General features: G+C 45.6%; 1 protein-coding gene across 5 annotated transcripts in view; it reads left to right on the top strand.

The window, feature by feature from the left end:
* Window positions 1–16,980, top strand: part of si:ch211-207d6.2 (sickle tail protein homolog) — a 76,418-nt gene that overhangs the window by 56,904 nt on the left and 2,534 nt on the right. For 4 of the 5 annotated variants that reach the window (XM_058418713.1, XM_058418714.1, XM_058418716.1 and 1 more), the window contains 14 exons: window positions 6,744–7,390; window positions 8,192–8,296; window positions 8,413–8,459; window positions 8,948–9,105; window positions 9,195–9,370; window positions 11,138–11,268; window positions 11,539–11,686; window positions 11,872–12,205; window positions 12,347–12,527; window positions 12,911–13,158; window positions 13,793–13,936; window positions 14,389–14,508; window positions 15,256–15,315; window positions 15,404–16,966. In XM_058418713.1, coding sequence (XP_058274696.1) covers window positions 6,744–7,390; window positions 8,192–8,296; window positions 8,413–8,459; window positions 8,948–9,105; window positions 9,195–9,370; window positions 11,138–11,268; window positions 11,539–11,686; window positions 11,872–12,205; window positions 12,347–12,527; window positions 12,911–13,158; window positions 13,793–13,936; window positions 14,389–14,508; window positions 15,256–15,315; window positions 15,404–16,966 — 4,062 coding nt within the window. The remainder of the gene's footprint in view (window positions 1–6,743; window positions 7,391–8,191; window positions 8,297–8,412; window positions 8,460–8,947; window positions 9,106–9,194; window positions 9,371–11,137; window positions 11,269–11,538; window positions 11,687–11,871; window positions 12,206–12,346; window positions 12,528–12,910; window positions 13,159–13,792; window positions 13,937–14,388; window positions 14,509–15,255; window positions 15,316–15,403; window positions 16,967–16,980) is intronic. The other variant, XM_058418715.1, reaches the window with a different exon arrangement.

Raw genomic sequence — 16,980 nt, 5'->3', positions numbered from 1 at the left:
TTGTGAGTTTGTGTGTGTGTGTGTGTGTGTTATTAAGCGGGGTGTGTTGTGAGTTAGTGTGTGTGTGTGTGTGTGTGTGTTATTAAGCAGGGTGTGTTGTGAGGTAGTGTGTGTGTGTTATTAAGCGGGGTGTGTTGTGAAGTAGTGTGTGTGTGTGTTATTAAGCGGGGTGTGTTGTGAGGTAGTGTGTGTGTGTGTGTTATTAAGCGGGGTGTGTTGTGAGGTTGTGTGTGTGTGTTATTAAGCGGGGTGTGTTGTGAGGTAGTGTGTGTGTGTGTGTGTTATTAAGCGGGGTGTGTTGTGAGGTTGTGTGTGTGTGTGTTATTAAGCAGGGTGTGTTGTGAGGTTGTGTGTGTGTGTGTGTTATTAAGCGGGGTGTGTTGTGAGGTTGTGTGTGTGTGTGTGTGTTATTAAGCAGGGTGTGTTGTGAGGTAGTGTGTGTGTGTGTGTGTGTTATTAAGCAGGGTGTGTTGTGAGTTAGTGTGTGTGTGTGTGTTATTAAGCAGGGTGTGTTGTGAGGTAGTGTGTGTGTGTTATTAAGCAGGGTGTGTTGTGAGTTTGTGTGTGTGTGTGTGTTATTAAGCAGGGTGTGTTGTGAGTTTGTGTGTGTGTGTGTGTTATTAAGCGGGGTGTGTTGTGAGTTAGTGTGTGTGTGTGTGTGTGTGTGTGTGTGTTATTAAGCAGGGTGTGTTGTGAGTTTGTGTGTGTGTGTGTGTTATTAAGCGGGGTGTGTTGTGAGTTAGTGTGTGTGTGTGTGTGTGTGTGTTATTAAGCAGGGTGTGTTGTGAGGTAGTGTGTGTGTGTTATTAAGCAGGGTGTGTTGTGAGTTTGTGTGTGTGTGTGTGTTATTAAGCAGGGTGTGTTGTGAGTTAGTGTGTGTGTGTGTGTGTGTGTTGTGCGGGGTGTGTTGTGAGTTTGTGTGTGTGTGTGTGTGTGTTATAAAGCGGGGTGTGTTGTGAGTGAGTGTGTGTGTGTGTGTGTGTGTGTGTGTGTGTTATTAAGCAGGGTGTGTTGTGAGGTAGTGTGTGTGTGTTATTAAGCAGGGTGTGTTGTGAGGTAGTGTGTGTGTGTGTGTGTTATTAAGCGGGGTGTGTTGTGAGTTTGTGTGTGTGTGTGTGTGTGTGTGTGTTATTAAGCAGGGTGTGTTGTGAGGTAGTGTGTGTGTGTGTGTGTTATTAAGCGGGGTGTGTTGTGAGGTAGTGTGTGTGTGTGTTATTAAGCAGGGTGTGTTGTGAGTTTGTGTGTGTGTGTGTGTGTGTTATTAAGCGGGGTGTGTTGTGAGTTAGTGTGTGTGTGTGTGTGTGTGTGTGTGTGTTATTAAGCAGGGTGTGTTGTGAGGTTGTGTGTGTGTGTTATTAAGCAGGGTGTGTTGTGAGTTTGTGTGTGTGTGTGTGTGTTATTAAGCGGGGTGTGTTGTGAGTTAGTGTGTGTGTGTTATTAAGCGGGGTGTGTTGTGAGGTTGTGTGTGTGTGTTATTAAGCGGGGTGTGTTGTGAGTTAGTGTGTGTGTGTGTGTTATTAAGCGGGGTGTGTTGTGAGTTAGTGTGTGTGTGTGTGTTATTAAGCAGGGTGTGTTGTGAGGTAGTGTGTGTGTGTTATTAAGCGGGGTGTGTTGTGAGGTAGTGTGTGTGTGTGTTATTAAGCAGGGTGTGTTGTGAGGTAGTGTGTGTGTGTTATTAAGCGGGGTGTGTTGTGAGTTAGTGTGTGTGTGTGTGTTATTAAGCGGGGTGTGTTGTGACTTAGTGTGTGTGTGTGTGTTATTAAGCAGGCTGTGTTGTGAGGTAGTGTGTGTGTGTTATTAAGCGGGGTGTGTTGTGAGTTAGTGTGTGTGTGTGTGTTATTAAGCGGGGTGTGTTGTGAGGTAGTGTGTGTGTGTTATTAAGCGGGGTGTGTTGTGAGGTAGTGTGTGTGTGTGTTATTAAGCAGGGTGTGTTGTGAGGTAGTGTGTGTGTGTTATTAAGCGGGGTGTGTTGTGAGTTAGTGTGTGTGTGTGTGTTATTAAGCGGGGTGTGTTGTGAGTTAGTGTGTGTGTGTGTGTTATTAAGCAGGGTGTGTTGTGAGGTAGTGTGTGTGTGTTATTAAGCGGGGTGTGTTGTGAGTTAGTGTGTGTGTGTGTGTTATTAAGCGGGGTGTGTTGTGAGTTAGTGTGTGTGTGTGTGTTATTAAGCGGGGTGTGTTGTGAGTTAGTGTGTGTGTGTGTGTTATTAAGCAGGGTGTGTTGTGAGGTAGTGTGTGTGTGTTATTAAGCGGGGTGTGTTGTGAGGTAGTGTGTGTGTGTGTTATTAAGCAGGGTGTGTTGTGAGTTAGTGTGTGTGTGTTATTAAGCGGGGTGTGTTGTGAGTTAGTGTGTGTGTGTGTGTTATTAAGCGGGGTGTGTTGTGAGGTTGTGTGTGTGTGTGTTATTAAGCAGGGTGTGTTGTGAGGTAGTGTGTGTGTGTTATTAAGCGGGGTGTGTTGTGAGTTTGTGTGTTGTGAGGTTGTGTGTGTGTGTGTTATTAAGCGGGGTGTGTTGTGAGGTAGTGTGTGTGTGTGTTATTAAGCGGGGTGTGTTGTGAGTTAGTGTGTGTGTGTTATTAAGCGGGGTGTGTTGTGAGTTAGTGTGTGTGTGTTATTAAGCGGGGTGTGTTGTGAGTTAGTGTGTGTGTGTTATTAAGCGGGGTGTGTTGTGAGTTAGTGTGTGTGTGTTATTAAGCGGGGTGTGTTGTGAGTTAGTGTGTGTGTGTTATTAAGCGGGGTGTGTTGTGAGTTAGTGTGTGTGTGTTATTAAGCGGGGTGTGTTGTGAGTTAGTGTGTGTGTGTGTGTTATTAAGCGGGGTGTGTTGTGAGGTTGTGTGTGTGTGTGTTATTAAGCAGGGTGTGTTGTGAGGTAGTGTGTGTGTGTTATTAAGCGGGGTGTGTTGTGAGTTTGTGTGTTGTGAGGTTGTGTGTGTGTGTGTTATTAAGCGGGGTGTGTTGTGAGGTAGTGTGTGTGTGTGTTATTAAGCGGGGTGTGTTGTGAGGTAGTGTGTGTGTGTGTGTTATTAAGCGGGGTGTGTTGTGAGTTAGTGTGTGTGTGTGTGTGTGTTATTAAGCGGGGTGTGTTGTGAGTTAGTGTGTGTGTGTTATTAAGCGGGGTGTGTTGTGAGGTAGTGTGTGTGTGTGTGTTATTAAGCGGGGTGTGTTGTGAGGTTGTGTGTGTGTGTTATTAAGCGGGGTGTGTTGTGAGTTAGTGTGTGTGTGTGTGTGTGTTATTAAGCGGGGTGTGTTGTGAGGTAGTGTGTGTGTGTGTGTTATTAAGCGGGGTGTGTTGTGAGGTTGTGTGTGTGTGTTATTAAGCGGGGTGTGTTGTGAGGTAGTGTGTGTGTGTGTGTGTGTTATTAAGCGGGGTGTGTTGTGAGTTAGTGTGTGTGTGTGTGATTAAGCAGGGTGTGTTGTGAGTTAGTGTGTGTGTGTGTGTTATTAAGCGGGGTGTGTTGTGAGGTAGTGTGTGTGTGTTAAGCGAGGCAGTGCTGTGAGGTAGTGTGTGTGTGTTATTAAGCGGGGTGTGTTGTGAAGTAGTGTGTGTGTGTGTTATTAAGCGGGGTGTGTTGTGAGTTAGTGTGTGTGTGTTATTAAGCGGGGTGTGTTGTGAGGTAGTGTGTGTGTGTGTGTTATTAAGCGGGGTGTGTTGTGAGGTAGTGTGTGTGTGTGTGTTATTAAGCGGGGTGTGTTGTGTGTGTGTGTGTGTTAAGCGAGGCAGTGCTGTGAGGTAGTGTGTGTGTGTTATTAAGCGGGGTGTGTTGTGAGGTAGTGTGTGTGTGTGTGTGTTAAGCGAGGCAGTGCTGTGAGGTTGTGTGTGTGTGTGTTATTAAGCGGGGTGTGTTGTGAGGTAGTGTGTGTGTGTTATTAAGCGGGGTGTGTTGTGAGTTTGTGTGTTGTGAGGTTGTGTGTGTGTGTGTTATTAAGCGGGGTGTGTTGTGAGGTAGTGTGTGTGTGTGTTATTAAGCGGGGTGTGTTGTGAGGTAGTGTGTGTGTGTGTGTTATTAAGCGGGGTGTGTTGTGAGGTAGTGTGTGTGTGTGTGTTATTAAGCGGGGTGTGTTGTGAGGTAGTGTGTGTGTGTGTGTTATTAAGCGGGGTGTGTTGTGAGGTAGTGTGTGTGTGTGTGTTATTAAGCGGGGTGTGTTGTGAGGTTGTGTGTGTGTGTTATTAAGCGGGGTGTGTTGTGAGTTAGTGTGTGTGTGTGTGTGTGTTATTAAGCGGGGTGTGTTGTGAGGTAGTGTGTGTGTGTGTGTTATTAAGCGGGGTGTGTTGTGAGGTTGTGTGTGTGTGTTATTAAGCGGGGTGTGTTGTGAGGTAGTGTGTGTGTGTGTGTGTGTTATTAAGCGGGGTGTGTTGTGAGTTAGGGTGTGTGTGTGTGTGTGTGTGATTAAGCAGGGTGTGTTGTGAGTTAGTGTGTGTGTGTGTGTTATTAAGTGGGGTGTGTTGTGAGGTAGTGTGTGTGTGTTAGGCGAGGCAGTGCTGTGAGGTAGTGTGTGTGTGTTATTAAGCGGGGTGTGTTGTGAAGTAGTGTGTGTGTGTGTTATTAAGCGGGGTGTGTTGTGAGTTAGTGTGTGTGTGTTATTAAGCGGGGTGTGTTGTGAGGTAGTGTGTGTGTGTGTGTGTGTTATTAAGCGGGGTGTGTTGTGAGGTAGTGTGTGTGTGTGTGTTGTTAAGCGGGGTGTGTTGTGTGTGTGTGTGTGTGTGTGTTAAGCGAGGCAGTGCTGTGAGGTAGTGTGTGTGTGTTATTAAGCGGGGTGTGTTGTGAGGTTGTGTGTGTGTGTGTGTTAAGCGAGGCAGTGCTGTGAGGTTGTGTGTGTGTGTGTTATTAAGCGGGGTGTGTTGTGAGGTTGTGTGTGTGTGTGTTAAGCGAGGCAGTGCTGTGAGGTAGTGTGTGTGTGTTATTAAGCGGGGTGTGTTGTGAGGTTGTGTGTGTGTGTGTTATTAAGCGGGGTGTGTTGTGAGGTTGTGTGTGTGTGTGTTATTAAGCGGGGTGTGTTGTGAGGTTGTGTGTGTGTGTGTGTTATTAAGCGGGGTGTGTTGTGAGGTTGTGTGTGTGTGTGTTATTAAGCGGGGTGTGTTGTGAGGTAGTGTGTGTGTGTGTGTTAAGCGGGGTGTGTTGTGAGGTAGTGTGTGTGTTAAGCGAGGCAGTGCTGTGAGGTAGTGTGTGTGTTATTAAGCGGGGTGTGTTGTGAGGTAGTGTGTGTGTGTGTGTTATTAAGCGGGGTGTGTTGTGAGGTTGTGTGTGTGTTAAGCGAGGCAGTGCTGTGAGGTAGTGTGTGTTTTAGTAAGCGGTGTGTATTATTATACACCCCGTGTACGGTGTATACAGTGTGTATTATAATAATTATTAAGTATTATTAAGCGAGGTAGTGTGTCTTAGTAAGCGGGGGGGTGTTGTGAGGTAGTGTGTGTGTGTGTGTGTGTGTGTGTTATTAAGCGGGGTGTGTTGTGAGTTAGTGTGTGTGTGTTATTAAGCAGGGTGTGTTGTGAGTTAGTGTGTGTGTGTGTGTGTGTGTGTGTTATTAAGCGGGGTGTGTTGTGAGTTAGTGTGTGTGTGTTATTAAGCAGGGTGTGTTGTGAGTTAGTGTGTGTGTGTGTTATTAAGCAGGGTGTGTTGTGAGTTAGTGTGTGTGTGTGTTATTAAGCGGGGTGTGTTGTGAGGTAGTGTGTGTGTGTGTGTGTGTGTGTGTGTGTGTTATTAAGCGGTGTAGTGTGCATGAACAGACCCATGCTGCTGGCTGTAACACTGAGGGTGATGAGAGACAGGCGGTTCTGATTGTCCTGCAGCGCTCTGCGTCTCTCTGGGATCAGACAGGTTGAGGCAGAGACGCTGTTGTTCTGCATTCAGTCTTTTGTTTCTGTTTTTATTTTCGTCACTAATCCGAACAACACGGGAGCCGGATTCTGTTGTGTTTCTAAAACGGGTTATTAATGTGAACGGGGCGTGGTTCAGACAGGAGACGCTTTCATTCTTTCATTAAAACAGGACTCCTGCCATGAAGACCGCCAGCTTTTCACAATAAATTCCTCCTTAATTCCACCAAAACTTGCCTCATTGATGCTGGTTGTTTCCCACAGACAGGTTAATCCCCCGGTATGGAGGTGTGTATCGTCTGCTGCACACGTGTGTTTCAGTTGCGTGCAAATCTCCTGTAAACAAATGCAAATGAAAGTAAACACGATTGTTCATCCCGTAACGCCACGATGCGCCGACTCTCTGAGTCTGTGATGGAAAACGACTCCAAGTTCCTTTAAATGTTTATTTGACTTTTACTGAAGCGAAACAACATTAACCTTTATTTCTACAGCATTAAAAACCTCGAGTGAAGTTTATTTGCAGCACAGAAACCTAGCTGTGAGGATTATAATATATAAACGATATAATTTTCTTTTTCTAATTTTCCAATCATATAAGGGCTTTGCCACAGGTTTCTCAGAGAAAGGGGGTGGAGCATTCACTGATGAAGGCATTCTAATTTGCATATTCATAGAGCTTGGATTTATTGATTAGGCTATAAATGTTGGTGCTTGTAGAGTTGAATGTTTTTTTAAAAATGTTGATATTATATTATATATCTGTAATTCAGGTGTTAATCATTTTGGGAGGTCGTTAAAGGGTTAAAGGGTTAAAAGTTATAACAGTTCTGTAATTATTTCTATAAATCATGAATAAATCCCAGGAGCTCTGGACAGGACGAGCAGCTGCTCACACTGAACACAATAAATTTCATTCATCTTCTCCTCAGGTTCCTCGTGAGAGGCTTTACAGCCCCAGACAGCAGCAGGCAGGTGGACAGTCGATGGGTCACACACTTCCTACACCCCAGAGTCCCATCCAGGGTCCTCAGGGTTCTCTGTCTCCACCCCTGGCTCGTTCTGTTCCCTCATCGCCGTCGCGTTTCACTTACAACTCGCGCACCATGCCAGGCGGAGCTACGCTACCCCGCGAGCGTGTGTCCAGCACGCCGTGTTCCAGCGCCATCCTGGAGCGGCGGGACGTCAAACCAGACGAGGACGTGGATCCGTACGGCTTCCCCGAGGCACGCCTGAACATGACCGACTCCCCTGACGGCGCCATCTTCCACCATCACTCCCTCTACAGGCAAAAATCTCGCAAGTACAGCGACAGCATGCTGAACCCCAAGAGTCAAAAAACTCCGCCCCCTTCACCTCACAGGGTCAATGAGGTCCGGATGATCGACATCCACCCGGGACAGAGCGCACACATGATGGTGGAGAGGACGTCGTCCCTGAGGAGATCTTTCCGGAAGGACAACAACGGGACACTGGAGGTGGCGGCGAGGCCCAGAGCAAGCGTGACGTCCCCCGTGTATACAGATTTACACGGAGGTGGACCGTTCCAGGGCCTCGTACCATCAGCAAATCCTCAGAGGTGAGGCTCGGGTCACATTTCGCTACTTTAAGACCTTGTAAGAAGAGCCGGTGGTGTTGTGTAAGCACGTGTTATTTGTGCTGTCAACATCTACAGACGCTGTTTAGAAACGCTTTGTAAGTTTTGGAAACGATCCACGTGAACACGTGAGCAGAGTGACAGAAGATCAGGAAGTTTGCTTTTGTGTTTCTTCAAGGCTTGAAATGAAAGCTTATATTTTCTTCACCAAGAACAAACTAAACTATGACGATAAAAATGTCTCTGCTCTGAGGAAAAGTTCGGCCAAGAGTTAGACTGAAGTTTGTTTGAGTGTAGCTTAGGGTCACTCCACACCAGACTCAGCTGGGGGGGCGTGGCTTAGAGATTCAGGGCGGATCCTTACATCAAAAATGATGAGTATGATGGTTATAGTCAGACACCGTTTAGCTGGATGAATGCTAGTTAAAAACAATAACGTTCACGTTAATTCTGCTCTAACATGTTAACAGTCGAGACGTCAGCGTGATGAACTAGTGGCTAAAGCTAAATGTTGTGTTGCATGTAAATTTAGTCATTTGAATGGTTTTCTCGCACATCTGAGGAAAATGTTGGTGTTTTTTAATCACGTTTTGTGTCATTTTCACACTCGCACTCTCCATACAGAAGATAAAATAGCTATGAGCTAACTAGCTTTAGCATTACGTTTAGTCCTTAGCGAGCCTGTGCTTGTGTTTTATAGACAGCGTGTTTAGAGCCTCAGTGAAGAGGATTATTATGGAGTGTATTGGATTAGCTCTGGTAAATGTTTTACTTTTCCCTCAGTAAGCGCATGAAGGCGATGGAGCAGCAGTTAGCGAGCCTCACTGGCCTCGTTCAGCACGCACTTTTTAAAGGGACGAACTCCAGCGGAGGAAAAGAGGCAGTGAGGTAAACAAGCGGCATCGTGAGGACAGAAAAACATTAGCATTAAGTTCATATAAATGTGCTAATAAAGTTTGTGCAAATTGTTGTTTTGTAAAACTGACAAAGTTTTCTGATTTCAGTGAGAAACTGGTCTCCGAGTCTCTCGCTCAAAACACAAACACTGGAGGTTAGTGTCGATGTTCTTCATGTCTAATTATATAGTAATTAATTATATATCATTTAATTAATTAAGCGTTTCAGTCATTTATTTCTGAAACTTTATTTCTAACATTAGCATGGTTAGCTGTTAGCACACTGATCAGTGTTGGGGCTTTGGATGAAAAAAAAAGAAATTGTGATTGTCTCTGAGGGGCGTGGCTTGATGGTCAGATGGCTTGAATGTAATCATGGCATTCCATCCATATATGGAAATATAGGCGTGTCCTGAGTGGGTGTGCCTTTAAAGTAAAAATGAGAATGTGGGTGTGTCCTTGAGTTTGTATAGCTTGAGGACCATATATGGGATTGTGGGCGTGTACTGAATATAATATGTAAATGTATACACGCCCATATATGGAAGTGTACAAGTAGTACGATTGACACTCATTCATTTGTTTCGTTTATTACTGTTTTGTTCTGAGTGAGTTCATGATGCTGTGTGTGTGTGTGGTGCAGGAGTCTCCCCAGTGGCTGTGTGTAAGAGTCCCACTCTTCTGTCTGAGCCTCCTGTGTCTCCTTCAGCCAGAGACCCGGCTCTGGGCTTCCTCCTGTCCAGCTTCCGTAGTAACGTGTCCAGCCTCCGGCAGCAGCTCCATCAGATCCGTCAGGCGCAGGCAAGAACGTGTCCATCGCTACGTTAGTTCTGTTGTAGAACCCGTGTGTGTGTGTCGTGTGTTTGATGGGTTGACTGCGTCGTATCCAGCTGCAGAACCAGGTGGCAATGAGGACGATGCTGAAGCAGGCGGAGGAGGAACTGACCGTGAGGATGTGTGAGAAGCTGCAGATGTTGGACGACCCGCTGAAGAAGCAGAGGATGGAGGTGGACGAGGAGAGACACAGATACGAGGTCATGGAGGAGAGCGTGCTGCTCCAGCTGGGGTGAGAGGCTAGCACTAACCTGATTGAACACATCCACAGGGTTCTGAGTTCACGTCCCTCACGTTCCTGTGGAACAAATAACACACTTCAGTCTCTCCTGAAGTTTATTAGATAAAAAAGCAGAGATCTTTTTGACTCCTGAAGAACATCTGAAAACTCCACAAGCCACAGACACTGGAGACTCCTTCCATACATGTTAACTAACATCTTCTGAAGAAAACTTCATGTCAATGAGTACATGCTACACACACACACACACACACACACACACACACACACACAGGAGTTGATTGTGCAACCATGAGCTGTGTGTTTGACAATCAAATAAGTGGGAATTGTCACACTGCCCTGGAGCTCTGACTCCTCCCGAGGTCTGGCCATCCCAAGCTGAAGGCAAACAGGCAACATGTTCTCACCTCACGCTATGAGAAAGCTGTGTGCGTGTGTGTGTGTGTGTGTGTGTGCGCGTGTGTGTGTGGCCTCATACAGCAGCACAGAGAGCTTTTCTCCTCACTGATCTGAACAGGAAATAGTTGTTGAAGCTTTGAGGAGATTTGATCAGCTCTGCTCTTTCTGCTGCTGAAGTATTTGGCGGTTGTTGGTACCTGAAGCGAACCCTTCAGTCCTACACACCCAAACCGCCCTCTCTCTCTCTCTCTCTGTCTCTCACACACACACACACACTCAGAGTAAACACTTTCCAGCGTGTAGAACAGGTTTCAACACTCTGTCTTTCTCTCTCTAATAAATCTCCACTGCGCTCCTGAAAAAAATAATGAAACAAAACATGGAGAGAGATCAGTATCCTGCGGAATTCAGTGCAGAAATCAGGATTCTGACCGAGTCTGATCTTTATTCCATTCCTGGGCTGTGATCTAGATTGGATATGCAGATTAGACCTGAGATATATATTCATGTAAATGAAGTATAAATCTAATCAAGGTGCTAATTATCTTAAATTGACTAATACAGATCTGGAACATGTTTTTAATTCAGTTTAAATTTAAACACATTCTCACTAAACAATGGACAGGAAGTAGTTTGTATTCTGTGTGTGTGTGTGTGTGTGTGTGTGTGTGTGAATGACCCAGGAGGAATTAGGCATAGTGTGAGTTGTGAGTTTTGTTGTAATGAGTTAATTTGTAGTTGTTAGCTAGCTGATGTTAGTTACATGTACATCTGTATGATTAAAAAAAATCTCCTGCCTCATGTTTTACGTAGGGTAAAAGTTTTAATAAATGTTTTATAAATGCGATATGACTGCCACTAGGGGATGACGTCCTGCCTGTTTATCCAGAAGTGATGTGTGGATTTAATGTAAATCTTCTTTGACTTCTTTTACAGCTAAGCATTGACCACAATTATAGGTCACTTGTTCTTTCTGTATTTTTTTTAAGTAATATAATAATGTGTTAAATTGGCAGCACTGACCCCTAGTGGACCGGAATGGAAACATTCCTTCAGATTCCGAGACACAACAGAATAATTTCATCAGAACTGCGGTTACAAAATTATTTTTTTTGTTTGTAAAAAGCAAATTTTGGCTCATTTTAATGGTCTTAAATAAAAATAAAAAGTGCAGCAGGTGTGTAGAAGGTGTTTACCTGCACAGTGACACTGCAGTAAAAAACTTTATACTGCAGCGTTCCTTTAATCAAACACAGAACACATCCAGGTCTAATCTCTCGCTTTATTTCCTGCAGCTCAGTGTGTGTGTGTGTGTGTGTTTAATACAGGATTGTTAATCTCCTGCGTCATCTTTTACAGGGATCTGGAGAAACACGTGGAGCAGCTGAAGAGGAACTCCAGCTCGGCTCAGATATCCGTCACGCTGCGGGACGTGGAGGACGGAGCAGTTAATCTGAGGAAGGTCGGGGAGACGCTGGCCACACTGAAGGGTAAGAAATGTCCTCAGGATGCCGGGAAACTGACTATAAGGATATCCTGAGGTCAGACGCATGGAGGAAAGGAGCTGCAGCAAGATGTCTTTGCTCTTAAAACTTAAATATGAACGTATTTTAAAAACATGATGTAATAAAGTGGACAGTGATAGTTCATTGGTCAGTGTTTGAGCCAAACACCAGCAGGATGTGAGTTTAAAAAGAAGCACTTTACAGACCTGATGATGACAAACCTGTGTGTGTGTGTGTGTGTGTGTGTGTGATCAGGAGAGTTCCCAGCTCTGCAGTCGAGGATGCATGCGGTGTTGAGGATGGAGGTGGAGGCTGTCCGCTTCCTGAAGGAGGAACCTCAGAAGATGGACAACATGCTGAAAAGGGTTAAAGCCCTGACCGAGACTCTCAGCAGCCTCAGAATGTACGTCTCTCTCACACACACACAGAATACTCCACATTTTTATGGTCACATGGTAGAGAGAATTAAAATGATGCTCATTCTATTATTTAAGCAGGATGTTTTATTCAAGATTAAGATGTTTTATCCTGCTGTAGATGTGTGTGTGTGTGTGTGTGTGTTACTGATACCTTGTGTATGTTGATCAGACGGGCTACAGAAGGCTCCCCACATACTGACCCGATCTCCACGAAGCCCGAGTCACCCGATTCCCCCGGACTGACCCGGGAATCAGCCACACCTCAGCAGCATTTATCCTCAAACCCCGCCCACTTTACCATCACCTCTTCTTCTAACCTCACCCACTGTGAGCTTGTCTCCATCTCTTCTTCCTCTCCCATCATGGCACAGAGGTCATGCAGCTCAGCGCTGGTCCCGAGTCACGGCCGAGATGCCCCTGCCGTCGTCACGGTGACCGGGAGTGACGTCCATCACGTCAAGAATGAGCCGCTGAGCTGTGGAGAGACCACTGAGATAGACGAGGTGAGGAGCAGCCAGTTACTGGGCCTTCATCACAGCACTTATCTGTATATTGTATATGTACTATTTAACTGTATGTATTGAATCCTGTGATATTGGGTTGTAAAGATTTTGAGGTTTGAGGTTGTGGGCGTGTCCTTCCAGGTGGCAGACAGGAGACAGGCCGAGGAAGAAGCAGACATGGAGCGCATTTTACAGCAGGCTCAAGCTAACCTGATGAAGAACATACCTGACCTGGAGCTGACCAATCAGGAGAAGAGCAGAGCCTCAGCTACGACTTCCATCCGGCCTGATGAAGTGGACACACCTCAGTCTCCATGCCCAGGTCTGTCCCTCAGCTGCTTTTAATAATATTAAATCAAATTATATGAAATTTCACTGGACTAATAAGTCGCTTTTAGCAGTATATGTGCCTGTCACTATGGGTCAGTCTCAGTGAAGTAGGCGTGGCCTCCGTGCCTGTCCGATCTTAGTGAAGGAGGCGTGGCCTCCATTCAGTAAAATTCAAATAAACACTTTTATTATATTTTGGAAAGTGGTCAGCTTTCTAGATGCACAGTGTATCTCTACTTTTTAAGTCTCACAAAGTGAATAGAAGTCTTTGCACCTTCCCAAAAATCCACATCTGCCCTTCCATCATGGCCTTTAACACCTCCTGTGTGCAAACACAAATGTTTTCAACATGCTTTTGTTTCCTTTTCCAAACAGAGGTCACCTCTCCAGCCGAACCAGTAGCAGATAAACCGGTCCAGACCAGCTTGGAGTGCGTTCATAAACCTCCTATAGAGAAGCCTCACAGAGCCAGCGTGGACCGAGCAACGCCCAATCAGGATGCGGCAAACAAATCCCCACCTCCTGCCCCGCCCCGCAGGCTCCCCATCACAGCCACAGGACTGACGACTGGACGTTCCGGAGAGGTCATCTTCACCACTCGCCAGGACCCCGCCCCTCCCCAGGTGTGTGTGTAACAGAAAGACCTTGTTTAGCCACATTCCCAGACACCTTTCTCAGACTGAGAGCATGAATGTTCTTCTAGGTATTTTGCATGTTCTTACTTTTTCAAATAAAGTGTAATTGAATAATATAATCAAAGAAGGTACTGGATTCTGATTGGTCAGGTGTCGATTAATTTTTTACATCATCATATGACGGTAATGGCTCAATGAGCTTATTGTAATGTGTTATCGTTTCTATAGTAACAGTACAGGGGCTCAGACGATGGACGCGCCACATCAACCATTTCTTTTAGACATTTATGTAAATATTCATGGTCTTGGTCATGCGTGCGTTGTGGGTGCACAAACATTTGCACATTTAAATGTAAGCTGTACAGGTTACAGCGCTGTGTGTAGTAGGGTACTCACCACACCTGGTGTATATATCTCCTCTGATGTTTCCAGTACATCAGTATTCATAACATTACTAATTATTTTAGATTTTTGTATCTCAAGTTTCACAGAAAGTGGAAAGAGGTTTGTTTTTCAATCTCCTGCTATTTCCACTACAGCTTCTTGCTCTGAAAGGAGAATTTAGCATGAGAGCATGTGAGTGTAAATAAACACCACTGAGTCAAGTCTGTTTTCTCATCAGGAGAAAGAGGAGGAAGCTGTCCAGTCCAAACCCCAGCGAGTGCGTCCGGAGTTGAAACCCAAACCACGCACACTTCCTCCTGTCAACGCACGTGAAGAGGTGGAGGACGAACACGATGAAGATAAGATCATAGCAGAACTGCAGGTGAGAAGCTGTATATTCTGCACACACACACACCTGATCACACCCAGGCAGATAAACCCTCAGTCTGAGTAAAGTCAGGTGAAAAAAACAACCTAACAACCTGTTTAACACACACGGTGGGGTGGAGGTGTTTTATAACAAACACACTTATTTTACGAGTCACACCCATGATGACACCAACACTCTGTCCTCAGGCATCATCTTAAACTGGTAAACTCTGCTGTGTTATAGTTTGGTATTTACTGACCTCTAGTGGTGAGCTGTTATCACACTTTCCCACTAAAAGAGATGAACTTGTGTGGAACCTTCTCAGACCTACCAATTTGACACATCACATATCAGGGACACTCTCAGAGGGCCAGTGTTTCCCAAAGGGATAGAAATTTCAGTCCGTGTTTGCTTAATCTATGAAATTAAACACTAACATGGATGCTGTCCACACTCCGCTCCAGGTGTTTGAGAAGTGTCCAGTTAAAGACTTAGAGCCCAGATACATTGTTGACCTGACCACCCACGTGCTCCCAGACCAAGAGCTGGAGCCAGCCTTCTCTCTTTCTGCATATGACCCAAAGGTAACCGATCCAGATTAGCGCCCCCTAGCTGTTTGCTGCCGTAATGCCGCCGTCCTCCTGAATTGACGCTCCTTAACCGGCGTTACTAACACTTAGGCTTGATATGGCTTTAACCATGTTTGCAGTGCTTCAAGAGACACATTGGTATTCTGCAGCATCTCTAACCTCACACACACACACACACTCGCACTTCTGCTGCTCGATGGAGCAAGGAATGATTTAATGGCATTTTACTGGTCTTGAAATATGCATCTCTTCTGTGCTGTCTCTCGTCTCCTAAATCCCCACGCTGGCCTTTAGTGCAAGTTTTACTTTGTGTGATTGATTAAATTTAGCAAGTTTCCACCAGAAGAAACAAGAAGAGCTAAGATCAGTTTAGCTCCTTTAAAGACTTCCATTAGCTTTATTTGTATGCTATATGGTTCTAGATTTCCAGAACTTCAACTAATGTTCTCCAACTGCAATGCTGCGTGAAAAACATCAGTTGCATGTGCAATGTGAACAAGGCTGAGGATCACGCGTATCAGCATCTGGATCTTCTGGAATGCTAAATGAATATACTAACATACACTTCTTTCCCATTAGAGCCTTCTTGATGAACTGACAAAAAGTCATTTCATTTTCAGGTTTCTTGCATGATTTCTACCAAAAATATGCAGATAAAGTTCCTGATTAATGTTTTGTCTTTTAAAGCTGTTGCTGAATGTAAGATTTTACAGATTTCATCTTGTCTTTAAAAAACGTTAGAGCTCAGCTCTCCATTGTGAAGATGGAAAAAACACTCCTCAGGCTTCACCTGGATCTGGGGTAAAATATTTGTCTTAGCTTGTCTTAATTTCTCCCAGTGAATATTTGAGTTGTATGGCATTACAAATCTCTGTCTGTTTATCATTAGATCATATATTACATCACTGGCACAGCAAAAGCAGGCAGCGACAATCCACTGGGAGGATCTGAAGTCCAAAGCGATCCCAGGGAAGGAGTTTCCTCACCTAAGGTGGCGCATCCGAATTCTCCTGATTTTACTCAACAGCCAAACGTATTAACGCCATCTGACTTGAATTTAGATTCCCTTAAATCAGTAGAGGAAAGCCTGAAAGTGTCCGCTGACACTCAGAAGGTTATCAGCAGTGACAGGGATGAAACTAATATTCCAAAAGAGTCGCCGGAGAACATCGCCAGCAAGCCAGAGAGTCAGTTGTTGGTTTCTTCAGAAAATCTCATTCATGCCTCAGAGAAACCATCTGACAACGGATCTGAGGTTCCGCTGGCTAAATCACTGGTGCGACCAGAAACGTTGGTCCTATCGGGAGAAACCGTGTACCAGGAAGACACTCAGCAGGTGGTATTGAGATCGTCTAGGGGAAGAAACGGGTACACTGAGGAGATCAGCTTGAGCCCTGACCTTCCTGCAGATGAGCTTCAACCTCCATCAGACAACATCGCCTTTATGATCACCAAAACCAGAGTGCAGGCTCTGTCCACTGGGGAATACCAGCAGCTCGTGAGCTCCACGGAACAAGACGTGGAAACCGTTAAAGTAGGAACGGACGAGACGGTGTCCGCCCCTGAAGACGGCGAGTTCAGCAAGAAACCGGTTATTATCGTGTTCGATGAGCCCATGGACATCCGTCAGGCCTACAAGCGTCTCTCCACCATCTTCGAATGTGAAGAAGAGCTGGACAGGACGCTCTCAAAGGAGCGCATCATCGAGGACACTGAGGAGATCAATGAGGAAGAGGTGGCCAAGGACAGGGCTGACGATCAGGTCAAGTCCAGCAGCAAATCAGAGAGCACTAGTGGTAATTATCTCCAGGTACCTGGCCAACAGCAGAAACCCAGCGATTGCTCTTCTGCGGTATCAGAGGATGTGTCCCAAGTGGACCTCCCCATTGACGTCAAGCAAGAAGCTAAAAAGAAGTTTAAGTTCAAGTTCCCAAAGAAGCAACTGGCAGCTATCGGCCAGGCCCTTCGTACCGGTACTAAAACGGGCAAGAAGACATTGCAGGTGGTGGTTTATGAGGACGAGGAGGAACCAGACGGTACGCTGAAGGAAGCAAGAGAAGCCAAGAGATTTGAGATTAAATCCAGTATAGACACTGCCAGTCCTGACGTTTCGGCCAGTGAGACATCTGAATCCCAGACAGTCAACCAGCAACCCTCTACAGGAAGGACTAATGAGATCTGTCAAACTGCATACAAAACCTTAGACAGCCTGGAGGAGACGATTAAACAACTAGAAACCACAATCACGAACATGGACCCTGCACTGTCCCCCGACGCCTCCTGTAAAGATCCTGTCGTCAAAAGAGCCACCGAGAACCAAGCAGCGAAGGTTGAAAGCAGTCCTTCAAAGAAACCAGCTCCTCTAGGGCCAAAGCCTCAGAAGCCTCCCCAGAGGAAGAAGTCTAAAGTACAATGCGTTCCTCGACCTTCTTCCTCCAGCAGCACTAAACAGGTCTCTCCATTCAG

This window comes from Hemibagrus wyckioides, linkage group LG20 (assembly GCF_019097595.1).
Source record: "Hemibagrus wyckioides isolate EC202008001 linkage group LG20, SWU_Hwy_1.0, whole genome shotgun sequence".
Taxonomy (NCBI): domain Eukaryota; kingdom Metazoa; phylum Chordata; class Actinopteri; order Siluriformes; family Bagridae; genus Hemibagrus; species Hemibagrus wyckioides.
This window is presented reverse-complemented; position numbering and strand designations above follow the sequence as displayed.